This window comes from Manis javanica, chromosome 1 (genome assembly GCF_040802235.1).
Source record: "Manis javanica isolate MJ-LG chromosome 1, MJ_LKY, whole genome shotgun sequence".
NCBI classification, from domain to species: domain Eukaryota; kingdom Metazoa; phylum Chordata; class Mammalia; order Pholidota; family Manidae; genus Manis; species Manis javanica.
Genome location: NC_133156.1, coordinates 185,127,733 through 185,145,178, shown reverse-complemented (window position 1 = coordinate 185,145,178; position 17,446 = coordinate 185,127,733). Strand labels below are relative to the sequence as shown.

The 17,446-nt window shown below is 37.7% G+C and overlaps 2 protein-coding genes across 4 annotated transcripts in view; one reads left to right on the top strand and one right to left on the bottom strand.

Moving 5' to 3' along the window:
* Positions 1–6,388: 6,388 nt before the first annotated feature.
* On the bottom strand, positions 6,389–12,968 carry FBXO48 (F-box protein 48). Its single transcript, XM_017654759.3, has 4 exons — positions 12,888–12,968; positions 12,043–12,178; positions 10,617–10,962; positions 6,389–10,160 (listed from the first exon to the last, which is right to left on the bottom strand). Exons 3-4 carry the CDS (start codon positions 10,920–10,922, stop codon positions 9,999–10,001), a joined length of 468 nt encoding a protein of 155 aa, XP_017510248.1. The 5' UTR covers positions 10,923–10,962; positions 12,043–12,178; positions 12,888–12,968; the 3' UTR covers positions 6,389–9,998.
* Positions 12,969–13,136: 168 nt separating this feature from the next.
* Positions 13,137–17,446, top strand: part of APLF (aprataxin and PNKP like factor) — an 81,183-nt gene continuing 76,873 nt past the window's right edge. For all 3 annotated transcript variants that reach the window (XM_017654757.3, XM_037022161.2, XM_037022162.2), the window contains exon 1: positions 13,137–13,511. In XM_017654757.3, the coding sequence (XP_017510246.3) occupies positions 13,416–13,511 (96 nt within the window). In that variant the 5' untranslated portion in view covers positions 13,137–13,415. The remainder of the gene's footprint in view (positions 13,512–17,446) is intronic.

The following is a 17,446-nucleotide window of genomic DNA, read 5'->3' as shown; positions in this document are numbered from 1 at the left end:
ACATGCAAAAGAATGAAGTTCCCTACCTCACACCATATGTATAAATTAACACAAATGAAGAATAGGCAAATCTGTAGAGATAAATCTATGGTGATCTATCGACTATAATCTGAAGTAGATCAGTAGTAGCTGAGGCAGGGTCAGGGGAAATGAGGAAAAGGGACATGACTGCTTATCTTCATTAAAAGTTTTGTGAGGTGGATGCTTTTGTAATCTTAATATTACAGATGAAAATCTGATGCATAGTTAACTTACCCACACAGTTAATAAGGGGCAGTTTTTAAGAATGGACTATCTCCACAGGTTGCTGGGAAGATATCTTCTATATAGTAAACACTCACCTTAGGGGTAGCTATTATTGTCTATAGACATTAATCTTGAGTGATGACTTGTATCAAAAATATACAGGGCTTTAGGCAAGGTAAGGAAAGCAGAACAAAAAACTAAGTCATACTGAGATAAAATTATACATCATTCTTGGGCACATTTTGCTTTCCATTTTGAGATGTGGATATTGTATACATAATAAAGTATGTAATTCAGGAGATGAATTTTGAAATTTACATGTAACAGGTTTATTTTTAAATGAAAAGGAGTGTTGTACATGAATTTTGATTATCTTGCTCAACTCCCCAGTACCTCAGAGGGTATTTCTGTCTAAAGGACAGGAAAGAATAAAAATGTAATTCTAGAAGTGTCTTTACCGCTGGACGAATTCCTTTTATAGTCTCTTCATATAAGGTGATAGAATTTATTCACAGTGTTTTTAAAAAGGTGAGAAATTTTTTTACACCTAAAGATGTTAAACCATAGATGTCTAATTTTAAGCTCTTGGAACCAACAACTGCAAAGCTCACATCTGTTACTTCAGTAAAATATACCCATATGATAACCTAATTTCATAGAACTCCTGAATCAGTGGAGGCACTGGGCTGAAGAGTTGGAAAACAAACCCATGAAAAATGAAATAATATCCTATCCCTGCAGAAAAACATCTGCACAGAATAATGACTTGGACATTCTTTTTTTGGGGAAAAAAAAATGCAAAACTGAATTCAAGTGTTCTTAATTGTGGCTTTGGAGATTAAGGCAGAAACCTACTAGATGGTCAGGCCAGGACTGGAGAGCAGGTGGGATAAGAATCTCTTGGAGTATGTAACTGACATTTTAACTTTCTAGCTGTAGAGGCTGTTTGTCATTTTGGGGTTATATTCTATGCTCTCTTCTGGGAAATACCTCACTCCTCTCTTAGTCCAACCCTCCCACCTGGGATGGACAGCATTAGCTTCAGTTTCATCATTTGCAACTAAAGTTTACAAATTCTGACTTATACTTCCTAATTAGCAAGCGTGGCTGAAATGAGGAACTCTCTCCAATTCACCCGTAAACTCTGAGTTTCAATAGAAACATTGCTCCCTCTGCTGGCAGTTGATTAGCATTTACCAGGTCTCCAGGACGGTGTGGCAGAAACACCTTCTGACTCAGTCCTGCGGCCAGGTATTCTCATCCAGGCATGTTGTTTGACCTTACTCAAGTTACTTCATTTCTACGAACCGCAATTTTGAATCTTTAAAATATTAATTTTGAAAATTACCTTTCAAGACTGTTTGATGAGTAAGTGGCCACATAAAAGGTACTTAATGGAAGATATTATTGTTGCAAGACAATTTGGGGGAAGAAAGGCCACCTGTTTTCCAAGGTTGTAAAATATAATCTCCAGTATTGTTGATTTTCTGGATCTGAGGAAAATGTACGTGTGTTTTATCAACTTAAGAAATTACTGTTATAGTGTACAGATTAATAACATAATCTTTATAAAGTTCTTAAAAATTCTCAGGTTAGAAATATATAACTTAAACCATAGATACCAAATAGTCCCTTTATAAAATTCAAGATCCATTCCTAATAAAAGCATTAGGAAATAGAAATTAATGGATATTCCCTTAATATGATTAATGTAATATCATAATTAATATGATTAATATATATTATTATATATAGTCCCTTAACATTATACATATATATAGCAGAGAGAGAGAGAGAGACTATTATAATGGAGAAACACTGGGGGCATTTCCACTAAGATAAGGAACAAGGCAAAGATGTCTACGATCTCCATTTCTGTTTAACATCATACTGGATGCATCAGTCAGTGTCTTCATTCAAGGGAAAAACACAGAAGCATAAGAATTGGAAAAGAAGTCCAATCCATTTACAGTGATATGATAATATATTGGGGAAACTGCCAGGAGATTCAATGATAACACCAATATAAACAAAAGAATTCAGTAAGTTAGCAGGTTATAAAATCAATGTACAGAAATCAATTGTGTGTGTGTGTGTGTGTGTGTGTGTGTGTGTGTGTGTGTGTGTGTAATTGTTAGGTAGAAAGACAGAAATAAGCAGGATGAAAAGAAGACAGGGCCCCCCAAAAATGACTCAGGAAGTTGATCAGATAGAATCAGAGAGCCAGAAATGACTCAGAGACTTAATCAGATGAAGCCACAGCATCCAAGAGTGACTCAAGAACTGTGCAGGGTCTCCCCAGATAAGAAACACCAGAAGCACAGGCACAGAACAGCCCCTGTCCTCATCTCACCAATCAGAACAAGCCTAGAGAGCTAAGAGCTGTCAATCACGGGCCTCTCTGCCCTGCCAAAACCACATAAAAGAAGCCAAAGACTGAGCATTCAGGCCTGTCTCTCCTTAGGCGCAGGCCCGCTCAGTTAATCTCTGCAGGTGCATTGAAACTTACTTTGCTTTCTTGACTTTGGTGTCTTGTCTCACTATATCTGACTTCCCTGCAACACCAAGCTCAGTTCCTTCCTTCCTAACATAATGATAATCAATTAGAAGATAAAAGAAGACACAATCCTATTTATAATTACAACATAAAAGATCAAAATAGTTGGAAATAAACTTAAAAGGAAGGGTGTAAAACCCATATGAGGGAAAACTAAAAACATTTCTGAAAGACAAATGGAAATATCCCTTGGTCTTGGATAACTTGGCATCATAGAGATGTAAATTATCCCTAATTTAACACTTCAGTAAAATTCCAACAAGTATTATTCCTGAAACTAGGCAACTTGACTCTAAATTCCACATAGAAAAATGAACATACATGCCTATATAGGAAAACTTGGGGTGGGAGGAAAGGACCAACAAGGAGAGAGAACTCTGCTAAATACCAGTACACTCTAAATCCTCTATAATAAAATAGTGTGGCATGAATAGACAGACCTGAAACATAGTTGAAAATTCAGAAATAGAGCCAAGTAAAAGGGAAATTTATTATATGAAGGACATGGTATCTCAGATCACTGGAGAGATGACAGAGTTGTTAATAAATGGTGTTAGGACACCTGCACAACCATTTGAAAAAAAAATTTGACTCCATAACACACATTCTACTCCAGGAAAAACTTCAAATGGAAAATGTGAGCCATACAAGCACTAAGAAGAAAACCTAAGTGAATTTGTTTATAATCTTGCTGTGGGGAAACCTTTAAAAATATACTTATCATCCAGATCCAATAGCAGAAAATAACAAATTCGACTAATTTAATAAATAGTTGTGCGAAAAAACTCTACAAGCAAAGTCAAAGTGACAAACTGGGAGAAATATAATTGCAACATATATCATAGATAAAGAACTAACTTCCTCTATTTGCTATTTGAGAAAAACAAAGACTCATACACACCAAAAGGTGTAAGTGCCTTTAAACATATGAACTTCGTTTATGACAAGATAAATACAAACTAAATCTCCTCTGGGAAAGTTCTTTCAATTTTTCTGTATGTTTGCAAAAAGCTCATAATAAATCATTGATAAAATCTATGTCATCATTTCTCACTATGAGATTGACAAGCATTCAAAAGTTTGAAAGCATACTTTTCTGTGATAAATTGAGTGAAATTTGGATCTGAGCTAGGTATCAGATGATATCATTATTGTATGAAAGTTCAATTTCTTGGGTGTGACTATGGTGTTGTGGTTATGTAGGAGTGTGTGCCTGCCCTTAGGAAGTACACACTATGGTATTTGTGGGTACAATATCATGAGACCTTAAAATCTATTTTCAAACTGTTCAGCTCAACAAAAGTGCTGTGTTTTTATCCTAGACAAGTGGTTTTTAATCAGGGACATTTAACAATGTCTAGAGACATTTTTGGTTGTCATAACTTGGGAGGGGGTGCTTTAGGCACCTGATGAGTAGAGGCCAGGGATGCTGTGATAGCAGCTGGACAGGAGGACCGTCATTTAAAATAAGTCCACCTGCCATCTCAAGAGAGATTTAGGTTTCATTTTACTTAGTCCACAAGCATTCCCTGGAGGACACGTCAGTCAGCAGGCCATAAGCCCACCCTTTCCCCACGCTGCCTCCTCAAAAGCCCGCCAAAAGGACACTATAAAAAGCCTCTTAGCCTGTAAGGGTGGCCTTCTTTGTTCTGCTCGTCAGAACAGAGGGGTCCTTCTCAGGTTTAGCAATAAACCTACTTGGACTGTTCAGTTCACACCCCTTCTCTTCCCTTTACCCTGTCAAACAGAGTACAGAGTACAGGACAGCCCCCTAAATAACCCAAAATGTCAAGGTTTAGAAACCTAGCACAGATAGAGATAAAGCAAAAGTGGCTTAAGTTAACCATTGGGTAATTTAGGTGATTATACAATTACACTGCTCGTTCAGCTTTTCTGTAACTTTGAAATCTTTCAAGACAAAATATTTAGGAATAAAGTCAATGAAATAAACACATAATAAAAGGAGTGTAGGAGAGAAAAAGAAGTTGAGCTTATAAAACCAAAGGTCACGCATAGAGAAACAATGGTAAAATCTCTATTAAAAAAGACCTACGGAAATAAAGATGGAAAATTCTGCCTATTCTACTTATTAGCAACAAAAAACACAGTCACCACAGTAAATTGAGAGATTTTCAAATGTGATTTTTAGGAAGTTTCTTTGATAATTTCATGTGTTTTCTACCAGACTTTCACTGTGTGATGATCAGATACACAATTCTGTCATATTAAAACTAAATTAAAACAAGCCAAGTGGGAAACCAGCAGCCAGTTTCTTCCCTACAGGGCTCAGAAGACCAATAGCTGAAAAATAGGCCTCAGAAAACGGTTAAGATTTTTTTCCATGACAAGTTAATGTTTGTGGTAACAATGTAATTGGTGTGATTTGCAAAGCTTCAGTTTTATCTTATCACTTCCTGCCCTGACTGCTCTGGGACTAGGAGGTGTTGAACAATGCAAACTGGATTTAATAAAAAAGTGGGTTTTATTTATGGTAGGGCTGAATATAAGAATGCTGGATTTTATGAGGCCTGATTTGCATCCCTCGCTTTGCACTGTTCCTACTATTTTCAGTTCTCTGCTGAAATTCTCCATGCCTTTTATGACCCCAAGCTTTGTTTTGGAGACTTCATTTGATAACTCCCACTGTGGGTCTTCTCTACTGTGCTTTTCTGCCTGTTTTTTATTCATGTTATTCTGTCTCCTTATGTGTGTGTATGTGTGCATCAGACACTGATTTTTAAAAATGTTTGTAGAGATAATATAAAGCCTTAAATGTAGATAAACTTTCTCCACGGAGGACTTTTTTTGCTTCTGCTAGGTATTTGGGCATTGTTATTCCGGGATCTTCTCTTCTCATTTCAGTGACTGAGATGCATGGTTTTCCTGTGAGGTACTTGCCTATGTACTTCTGGTTACTCCAGTTCCTGGGGCGCAGTCCTTCTAGGTCCCAAAGAAGATGGGGGATTAGTGTTGCTCCCCCTTCTCTTAGCGAGTCCTAGATTCCACTGTTGTCTTTGTACCCCTGAGAGACTTCCAAGTCTACTTAATCTCTCAGCTGCCTTTGTAGAAATTGGCAAATGCTCCAAGGCAAGATTAACCTCAGTTATGGACTTATCTCTCTAGTTCCCTTTCTTTCTCCAGAAACTGCTCCAATATTTCTTACTATCTTTTTAGTGCTATAATGCCTTAAGTGTATTAAATTTTTCTCCAGCTTTTTAAGTTGTCCTAGGTGGGAAGGCTTGTCAGATTATCTGTCTGTCATTAGCAGAAATATAAGTTCTACATATTTAATATTGACTTCTCCAAGATTTTCTAGATATTTGTAATGGGAGATGTTCCTCATTAGTCTGAGTCCTTCACTTTGCCTCAGTGTAAGGACTAAGTTTTGAAATGATAAAGGGCACTATATTCTAGCTTGGTGGTCTCTGAAGTCAGAGAGATTATTTGGGTTTAAATAGTGGCTTTACATCATATATATATATATATATATATATATATATATATACACACAAAATATATATATATATATTTGTATATATATGTATATATATATACATATATATACATATATTAGATTGCCTGGAAAAGAAGTTGAAGATGATTTTCTGTGAAAGATTATTTTCTTTAAAAGGCTAATTAATTGTTAAGATCAAATAAGATAATGTATATAAGGCATCTAGCATATGGTTAGCCATGGGGAATACCCTAGAAATGGGTTGTTGAAAAAGAAATCTTGGCTCTACGGAAAAATATTCCTTAAAATGATCAGATTTACTATCTCACATAGAACAATCAGACATTATGGGCTTCTTAATGTGATGCAAAAAGAAGCATATTACATCGCCTATGTAGTAAAATTACTAAGTATATTTTCCCTGAATTAAATCATGAAGAGATAATGAGATAAATCAATTACAGAACATTCTGTAAGATGACCAGACTGAACTCTTAAAGAAAACAAAAGTCAATATCCTGAAAAACAAAACCAAAGCCAGGGAGTTGTTTCTGGTTAAAAGAGACTAAAGGGACATAAAAAATGATATGCATATGGAAATCTTGTTTGGATCCTGAATTGGAAAAAAAAATTTATGAAAGATTTTTTTGAGGTCATTGTGGAAATTTAAATAGAGATTGTAAATCAGGTGATATTATTAATATAAACAATTTTAGATGTGATAATGTCATTGTATATAAGACAGTATTTATTCTTAGCAGATGCATGCTGAAGTGTTGAGGGGTGAAGCATCATCTTGTCTGCAACTTATTTTCAAATGCTTCAGCAAGAATAAAACAAAATATGTGGAAATGTTAACAACTGGTCTGTCTAGGTAAAGGCTAAGAGTTCTTTGTCAACTATTTTAACTTTTCTGTTGGTTTGAAATTTTTCAAGATACAAAGTTAGAAAAATGTTCTTGGCTCTGTCATTTGAGTTACTCAGTCTTAGGTAATTAAAACAACTTTGTTTTAATTCATTCAATAAAGATTTACTGAGCCTACCATCTATTAGATACTCGTACAGGTGCTTAGGATGGTGATGAACTAGATGGATAAAACCATTCTCTAATTTGCAGTTTCCTCATTCATAAAATGGATATAGAGTAATAGTACCCCCTACATTTGCACACTGCTTGCTGCAGAGTAAGCATTCAATGAATGTCGGCTATTACAATTAATCAACATTGTTCACTATTGGTCTAATTTCTTCTATTTGATAGTTTTGGTCGTCAACTCTAAATAAAAATGTGTGACCTTCCATCTTATTCATTATTTTTCCCAACCCATAATGTCACCTTGTTTTTGTTAATATTATTAGGGCATTTGAGGTTTTGTAGAGAAGATATTAGGTAAAGTCAAAGCAAAGATGAAATTAGAGTGGTTAGGGGTATAATTTTCAAATTAGTTGTATATACATATGTGTACTCAAAAGTCTTAAGTTTATGTTCATACAGATTTTATTGACAATTATATCCTGATCTAAAATGGTGTTATAAACCAGGAGCAACTAACAAAAGGGTCCTAAAAAAAAAAAACGAAGAACAAAAACTACATCTTGAACTGACTAAGTATTAAGCAACACTGGAAAATTCTTAGTACTTTACCCCAATAATCTCACCTCTTTTTTCAAACTTTGTATACATAACATGTTATTTTATTTATCTATGAGTAAAACCATGCCATCCTTCCATTCTGCCCCACCCACTCATGTTCTCAGGTGCTAATGGCTTGGTCTGATAAATGTACAGTTCATTCTAAGCCCACCCATAAAATTTACCATAGAGTTTCCAAGTTTTCCTTTCAGTGTGGACTATGATCATAGTTTAAAACTTACTCTACAAAGGATTATTTTAAGGCTATGGTACTAAAAAAAAAAAAAGCAAAGGTTAGTCATGTACATTGAAAAATAATACTTAAAACTGGATTGGGGTGGACCAATAATTAAAAATAATAAGTGATACTCTCAGATCAAGTTTATTTTCAAGTATTTATCCAACCTCACCCCCCAATTTCTACTTTCCTATTTTTCTTGCAGCTTTTGAGAAGAGTAGAACAATTGTTCATGTATTAGCATTAATATCAAGAATTCCGTATATCTTATGGGTTACACACTGTATTTCAATCCAATCTTGTCTACTAACAATATAGTAAGTTATTTTTATTATACATTCTAGTTTGGATTAAAATAAATAATATAAAAATAATTTAACAAATATTTATGGAGTACCTATGATGTTCCAGATTTTGTGAACACAAAAATAAATAAATGGTCCCTGACATTAAGAAGCTCACAGTACAAACTACGAGACAGACAAAACAAACAATTTAATATGTGACAGCCTTGAGAATGGTATGTACAAAGAACTAAGGGAACCTTAAGAGGGCCACTTACTCTGGAATGGTAGAATTTAGGGATGGTTTCCGAATCAGGATGAAGAGTTTACAAGTGTTTGCCAGGGAAAGAATAAAGGTGGGTTAGAGGAAGAACATTTCTATAGAAGGGATTGCTGAATAGTCCTAGAGGCTACATTGCTGATTGTCAAAGTCCCTTCCAACTCTAAGAAATTATTAGGAGGCAACAAATCATTGCTTGCTTCCCAACAAATGGAATGTGTATAGACTGCATTTTTCTGCTATTTGCCTATTTGTTAAATACTGGTTTCCTGGATTCTTACTTTTTGTGTTATACAGCACAATTTAAGAAGAAACCCCCAAACTAACTAAAATGTTTGGTAGACACTTTTTACTATGGTGCTGACCCACAGATTCAGAATCTGGTATAGTGAGTACTATTCTGTCTACTTGTAAGAGAAAGAGAACAAAAACTAAAGTTAAAAGTTCCTGGAAAGCTATCACCTTTAACAAAGCCGGTATATAAGAAAATGCTTTTCTTTCTTTCACATGTGGAGAAAACGCAAAGCTCAGTGCTATGTTCTGGTTATCCACAAGTGGTCCACTAGATGATGCTATAAGTCTTTCAGAAAGAAAATTTTACCAAGAAAAATAGTGTGAAATTCTGATAGTAGTTAAGTGTTCTGGAAATTTTCCAAATTTTTTAAGACCCTCAGAGCAATTCCAGGTCTCTAGGCAAGTAATAGGAATCTTACTTTCACAAGTTTTAGCCCTCTGGTTGACTAATTTTAAACTAAACCACAAATTTAACACATTTTAAAATGGTTTCAATGTTAATCTGCTTCTAGTGAAATGGAAATTTTAGAGTTATTGAAATATAAATGTATTATACATTTAAACATATTGTTATTCATTTCATTTAGGTATTCTTCCCATGAGCCTAGTTATGTCTACTACTTAATGAATCTAAGTTTCTTCAAATGGTTTCCTGAATTGTTAAATTACTATTGCACAGAAAATACCAACCAAGTTCTCTTATCATTAAAGTACTACAATATACTAACACAAATGAATGAAACAATATACAAAATCACTTTATCATTATAGTATTTCTTATATAAATAACATTTCATTTTATCAATTTATAATAAAAACAGAAAAATATTTTTTACTAAAGTGCAAAATACAAAGCTTTACTTTTATAGTATTTTCTACTTGTCTTCTTTTAAAAGTTACATATTAAAAAGGTGAACAAAAAATTGAATGGGTAAAGATACACATTTTGTAACCAAGAGTCATTTTAGTTTTAAATTCTCAAAGTTAAGAGGTTTGTTTGTGATTTTCCTGCTTATCTTTCCAATTCTGCTTCTAGAATTTCTCCCCAAGTATCTGCATCCATTGGGTACATGATTTTTTCTGGTAGGCTAATAGAAGAACATAGCTTGCTGTATCTACCACTCAGCCACTCATGTTTCACTTTACTCTTCTGGTAATTTCTCAGTAGTATTACCTGAAAGAGGTAAAGCATCATTGTTAAAGAAGATAAGTAAGTGGTTGGTTAGTAAGTTTGTTTGAAACTAGAGAAGCTGACTGACAGGGCTGAAAAGAAGATTAAGTGTTTACACTGATATACACATATACGAATGTGTGTGTATGTATATATGGAGTGAGCCACAGAGTTTGCTGGGGGTTTTGGATAACAGAGTGAAAAGAAGTAGACACTTTCTATCTGGCTAGCAGAGGCAAATGCTTGAATTTAGGATTTACAAAAATGTGAAAGGATGGATGGGAGATAGCATGGCTTGTAGGAAAAGAATAATAATTCAACTTTAACTCTGAAAACCAACATACTTTGTATATATCATTTTGTACATGCAATCCTACCTCCTCCAAGCAGAAGGTACAGTTAGCTCAAACCCAGCACCATATGGTCAAGAACACTGCAGACTATAATGATGAAACTTACCTTCCAGCAATAACCACTTTCCACATCATCATCTATTTCTCTTTGGCACACAGCTCTTAGAGCCAAGCAATGAGGTTTCCATAAGGAATCACTGTTTCTTATTGTGTAATTCCAGCTCCTGCATGTCACTGAAGCTCTGCACAAACTCCAAACATCCAGCTGACTGAAAATTTTAAAGGTAACTTCTGGAGGAAGCAGTTCAACAAAGTTATTTTGATTCTCTTTTTTTTCCTTCTCAGCATCCACAGAGTTCAACTCTATGTCAGAAACTCTTGAATTAATATTCCTCCTGGAGATTCTCTGCATAGCTTGATGATAATTTTAGTAAATTATTCTCATACAGGACCTAAAAGGCAAAGTTTAAACATACTAAGTCTCTTCAGATCAGACTATAGATCCTACTCTGAGACAGATACTGTCTGGGTATGAATTAAAGAACCTTAACTTTCTCAACTTGAGTTTCTCAATCTGTAAAATGGGGCCAATGATGTTCCTTTCCTGTGTGTTCTTGCAAGGATTAACAGGATAATGTGTAGACTGCCTGCCTCACATCTGAATTGCACAGAGGAGGCTCTCTACACGTTAGTTCCCTTCTTTTTAAATATTTTTGTAAATGTTTTATGTCAAAAAACTTCTTTCTGCACCCAAAGAAATATTATCTAAAAGAGAGAAGTGATTCTTTGCAGATTATAATTTACTGAGTTTAGTAGTAGAAATGACTACTGTGGGAACACATTTAATTCCAATTTTATTGAAAATAGTTCTGGAATTGTATATGATTCAATTCTGTTAAACTCCTGAATATTTGTTGTCTGTGGGTACTAGTGCCTGTCATTAAGTTCTCCAAATAAAATTTGTGACTGACTCATAAATCTGATGGCCTTTTAGAAGTTTACATAATTGTTTATTTACTCATACCTAATGGAGAGGAGCTTACATTTGACAAATACTACCTGAAATGTACAAGAGGTTGAGATCTGGGTTATAATGACACTAAATCTCAAATATTGAATCTGGCTAAAAGACTAGTGTTTTAGAAATGGCCTCCTGAAGCTACCATACATGCATAGTTAATTATGAACTAAGGATAACAGTCGCTGAGTCCATCAAGCAACAGTGATTAATAACTATCAACAATGTTTACAATTCAACAAGCTATAGTATGTCACTAAAGATTTAAAGTCCACTTTCAGCTAATTTACCTAAACTGCATGGTATAGGCTTCTGAAATCCAATGAAAGCAAGAACCTGTTTTTGCATATAAAGACAGCTCATATTCGCTTAAAATCAGTTTATTCCATTTTGCACTTCCTTTTACAAGGGGGGACTGGCGATGTGGCCATAAAGGAAGAGGGTTTTGAGATAACTGCTAAGGACTTCTTTTAACAAACTAATGACAATTGCACCTCCGAGATATGCTACTCACCTATGTTTCTGAATTTGCCAAGACCACAGTTACACCCGTTCAGCTGGTTATGATCCAAATTAGCTATGATGGTTAAAATTTTAATGTCAGTGTTCATCAGAGGACTTCCTCTTGAGGGTTTGGGGAAGAAAGTAAACTGATAAAAACAAGTTCATGAGTCGGGAGCAAGTTTTTGCCATGCACCTCCCCACTCTTACTATCAACACAAACCGAAGCCAAACTACCATATACTCGAAAAGAATCTCATATTAGGAGATCTTTACTGTACATTTATATGTTTGTTGCTTCTCCCAGGATCTCACTGGGGAATAAAGTGCATCCTCTCGTTATAGTCACAGGAGGCGGAGAAGGCCTTTGAACTTAAGAGTCGGAGGTGCTTGGCGAGGTTCTGAAATCCCACTAGGCTTCTTTTCTAAGTCCAGTTTGGCTTGGATGCCTGGAAAACTATCCCTCTTCTGCCTCTTCTTTATGAGTCAAACATCGCTGAATTACCTCTCTGGTTAGGTAAGAGCCCATCCCTCCTCCCTTCAGGTGACACACGGAAGGGAGGGTTCGGTGGCAGCGCCGACTGAGGGGGCTGCGCCTCGCGGCTTACGGGGAGTCCCCAACCCGTCTGGATCCCGCAGGTAGTAAGGTACAACTCCGACGTCCCATCTGAGCCACCCTCCTTGCATGCCCCGCGCAGGCTGCCGCTGCCCGAGTCCGGGGGCACTGACAGATCATCAACAACAATCGTCGGCACCCACTGTCACCGCAGATCCTAGCCGCAGAACAAAAGGCGCGCGGGCTCCCAGGCCGCTCCGTGCCTGCCCCCCGACGTCGGTAGGAAGGGAGGACCCTCCTACCTACTGGGCTGCGGTGTCTACTCCTCCCGCGAGTTAAATCTTTCGGAATTCGAACCCTTCCCCATAGTCCCTCGGGTGCCGCCCACTCTACTAACTCCGCCCTGTTGACTCAGCTTTTTGCACAGGCGCAGAGAGGAGCGCGCGTTGCCTTTTGGGATTGTAGTTTCACTAGGGCGTCTCAGCTCCGCGAACGCGGAGAAGGAAGGCGCTGGGGACTACAGGGCCCGGCATCATTCCAGACGGGTTGGCTGTGTGAAAGGGGACAACCGGGGAGAGCGGGGCGGTTAACCGGGGCTTTTAAACAGTAGTTTTGAGGCGGCCTGTTGGAGAAATCCCCGCGGCGTCACTGTTACAAGTAGAGAGGCTAGACTTGGGACACGGCCCTGGGCCTTGTGCGGCAGGAGGACTGAGGGCAGCCGAGCTCCGAGCTCCCCTCCCCCGTAGTTTTCTGAGGACCCGCCGAGGCCTCGCGCGTGTCCATGGAAGGAGGGGACCGTCTCCTTGTCCAGGGGCCTCATCCTCTCCGCCATGTCCAGCGGCTTTGAGCTGCAGCCGCAGGACGGCGGCCCCCCGGTGGTCCTGGCGTCCGGGGAGACGGTGATCGGCCGCGGGCCGCTGCTGGGAGTAAGTGTGGCAGGGTCTCGGCCGGACCCGGGGGGCCGTGCGAGGCCCTTGCTGGCTCCTGAGGCCCCACTCTCTGTCCTGGCCCGATTCCGCACCACGCCCGCCCTGCCTGTCTGGGTTTTAGAAGTTTGGGGACAGCACGTATTACAGTCAACTTTGATCAATTCACAAACGTTCCCTTATGTCACCTTTAAAAAGCACTGATTTGCGTTATTATCGTTATAATGCCTAACAGGGGTCGGCAAACTATAGCCTTGGGTCCAGACAGATCCAGGGCAAACATATCACAAGCCCTGTTTCTGTGGGGCCGATGTCCAAGAATGGTTTTTAAATTTTAAAATGTAAAATGTAAACAACCAAAAACTTACTAGCCTTTCAGGGAGAATAATTGCGCAAGGGTTGAGGATATTGCCTCTTGGCCTAACCAAGCCACAATATTTACTCTAGTATCTGACCCTTTACAGAACGTTTGCCTACCTCTGATTTATATTTTCTAGAATAATTTCTTTTAAGCTTTTGTGGGACTGGGTGGGCCTTACTTTTATTGTAATACTCTACAGTAATATCAGTACTAACCCTTATGTAAGCTTGTGTTCCATTGATCTAAGGACTTCAGGTATACCAACTTCTTTAATCCCTTCATACCCTATGAGTTAGGTACTCTTACTGTCCTCATTGTTCAGAGGAGTAAATTGAGCCATAGATTATTTAAAGGGAACACATAAGCTTTTCTACACAGTGCCACTAAACTATATTCTCTACCCTTTTGGGGATGTTTAGGAGTTAGAAAATTTGCATTCTGGAATTCTGTAGATCTCTCCCTAAATATGTATTGTTTTCTTTCTTTTTTAAATAACATGAGTTATCCAGTTTTTGAATGGTGGCTTGAATCATTCAGGTGGTTTGAACCATTTCAGGTGGTTCAAATATCAAAAAGCATGGAAAGGTATATACAGTGAAGAGATTCCTTCCCATCTCTCCCACCCAGTTCTCACCTTTCCCCAATAAGTTTTATGATGAATAATTTCTTTCTTATTGCTCTAAAGAACTTTTATGTCTGTAAAAACCAATACAAATATGTATGTCCATATACCCTTTCTTGCCCAACTTTTAGCATGCATCGTGCCAGGCCACGCTGTTCTGTGCCTTGCTTTATTTTTTGAACGTTCACCGTATCCTGTTAAGTGCCAGCTTTGTGCAGCCCGTTTTGCAGACCTTAACACTGTGGAGCAGACACCCATGAATGAGACATGGGTGTATGCTCGCTAGGAATTTTCTTTTGGGCTGTGGAGACAAACCTGTTTCTCTGATAGTGAGCTATCAGTGAGTAAGGAGTGTGGACTATACTCCTTAACCTCCAGTGTCTAAACAGAACCTTGGTATTAGCCGTAGGACAGTTCCTGAAGCAAGGAGGAGGAGGAGTTCAAGGGGACAATGGGGAAGTCAGTCCTAAAGGGGTGGTGTGTATGTGTGTGTACATATATGTATTTGTGGTAAGGTTATTGGGAAGTTGAAGTTCAGCTGCTGTTTATTTCTGGACAAGTAATTGCTAAAGTGTTTAAAAACAGTGTTACTTTTCTCCATAGTTTAATCTGTATAAACACTTGAAGGAATTGCCAGAGGTTTCTTCCTTCTTTCTTTTCCTTTACTCTTCCCTTACCATCCCCTCCCTTCTCCTCCCTTCCTGCCTCCCTTTTTCCTCCCTTCCATCTCTTGAGTTAGAAATTTAGCAGATTATGTGCTTCATCTAGAAATCTTAATGTCTGGTGATTAATGAGTTTTGATTTGCTTAACAGATTGTATCAACAGCACACAGTACTGTGAATATGGTTAGAAGATGGATGAATTTTAGGCCTATGTTTTATACACCTGGAATCAAGTTGCAGACCGTTTCATTATTTGCAGTTGATCTTTGTGTTATAGGCTAATGGTAGATGAGCCTATTTGGTTTCTGTTTTTTAAAATGTTAAGGAGTGGAAAGTCTTATTAGTCAGGATTTTGCTTTTACTTTTCAAATAATCATGCACTGATGAGATTCTGTTGCCAAGTTTGGCAGACAGAAGTAGTAGTCATGAATGACAGCCCAAATGAGTTGAAGGAAAAATTTGCAGAAAAATTACCTTGTGGTTTTTAAGATTTTGAAGCTGACAAAACATACGTGTTTCTTCTCTACAGTGGTTAAAACACAACATGAAGCCTGCTGTTTCGAGAGATCAGAAACTTAGTTCTAAGTGGGAAAACTCAGAAAGTTCATTGTAAATTCCTATCCATCTGAAATGCTTAATCTTAATAAAGATGATTTTTAACTTACTTATTTAGCTAGCTATGTTTTTTGGAGACAAATTTCACAAGCCTTAATGACCACACAGGCTTAAAGGTTTATAATTTTAATGTATTGAACAGTCTTGGTGGCAAAACATTTTCACAATGAAAATGTCTTTGTGTCTTTACAGGACAGTGAAATTCAGTTTTCTTGCGCCCTTTGTGTTAGTGGGAGTCTTCCATGAACTCAAGGTCTTTGTTTACTAGGTTGTAATTCTCTTTCATGATTTGCTCCAGTTAAAAGGTTTTACAACAGGATGAATCTCCAGAAAATTATTTCAAGTGAAAACAGCCAATCCCAAAGATTTCATATTGTGCAATTTCATTTTATATAAGATTATTGAAATGACAGAGTTATAAAAATGAAAGACAAATAAGTGGGTGCTTGGGGTGGAAAAGTGGGGGAGGGGAGCGGGAGAGAATTGGGTATGGCTATAAAACAGCAACCTGAGGAATTTTTGTCATGATGGAAATATGTTGTACCTCAACTGTGTCAGTATCCGGTTTTGACACTATTTTGCAAGTTGTTACTGCTGGGAGAAACTGGTTAAATGGTAGATCTTTATGTATTATATCCTTCAACTGCATGTGAATCTACAACTAAAATTTTAAAAATTGATTTAAAAAACAGTTTTACAGTACATGTCAAGCAATAGAGTACCTTTAGGCCAAATTATTTGCTTTATGCTTTTTCTTTAATTAAACCTAGTTACATTCTTAAATGAAAACTGTTTCTGATTTCAAATTCTCTGTACTCTTATTTTGATAGAAGGGATTATGTGACACATTCCTTTATGATCTATTTTCCTTCAAAGAAAAAGGACCATACCAGATACCTTTGGCAGACAGGTGGAAGTAGTCAAGGGCTCTAGTATAGACTTCATTTGGCATCAGTTCACCACTACTAAGAATGCTGTATGTGGCCCACAAAGTTTACACAGAGTAACCACTCCCGGGCCTGGCCACTCTACTGTTCCTGCTTGTTGCAGAGTCCCACACTGGCTGTCCTGGAATGCTAGTCCTATGCGGGCCAACCAGGTTTGTCCCTAGGGGTGTGCCGAGCACTACTAGCTGCTTGGTTTTGCCCCTTCACTCTCACTGAGCAGAGTACAGTGCCTAGCACACAGCAGGCCTTCAGCACGATTTTTTCCTTCCTTTCCTGTGTCTCAGCCTCTCAGTCTTCCAACCTTCACAAAGAGCCTACTTGAACCTTAGGTGTTGAAAGGATGTCATAGAGTCCTGAGGTGAATTAACAGTAAAATAATGCTACCAACAGCTAAAGCCTCAGGAGCAACATTCATTAAGGATTAAGTGTTCACATTTTTCCTGTTTTGTTGATTAATAATTTAGAAAATTCAGAAAATAGTTAATGAATCTATACTACTGTCAGATAGGGATGAAAGAGAAACAAATTGCTGTCAAGAAACACAGAGCAAAGTAACTAAATGGGTTATAGCCTTAAGTGGGGACTGGAGCCATGCAACCACCTTGAGGAAGGGAAGTGGGAGGGAGTAAGAAGATGACACGGACAACGATAAGTCACAGCCATGCCATAAGTGACAAAAGCCTCAGTGTTGGGAGGCCACAAGGAGAAAGGGGTCTGAGATGTAATC

What these genes read in the sequence shown, in the direction of transcription:
- FBXO48 (XM_017654759.3), bottom strand. Translation starts at nt 10,922, where the DNA reads ATGCAGAGAATCTCCAGGAGGAATATTAATTCAAGAGTTTCTGACATA. An exon ending in AAAGTGGTTATTGCTGGAAG is followed by an intron (nt 10,161 to 10,616) that starts GTAAGTTTCATC and finishes TACCTCTTTCAG; the next exon opens with GTAATACTACTGAGAAATTA.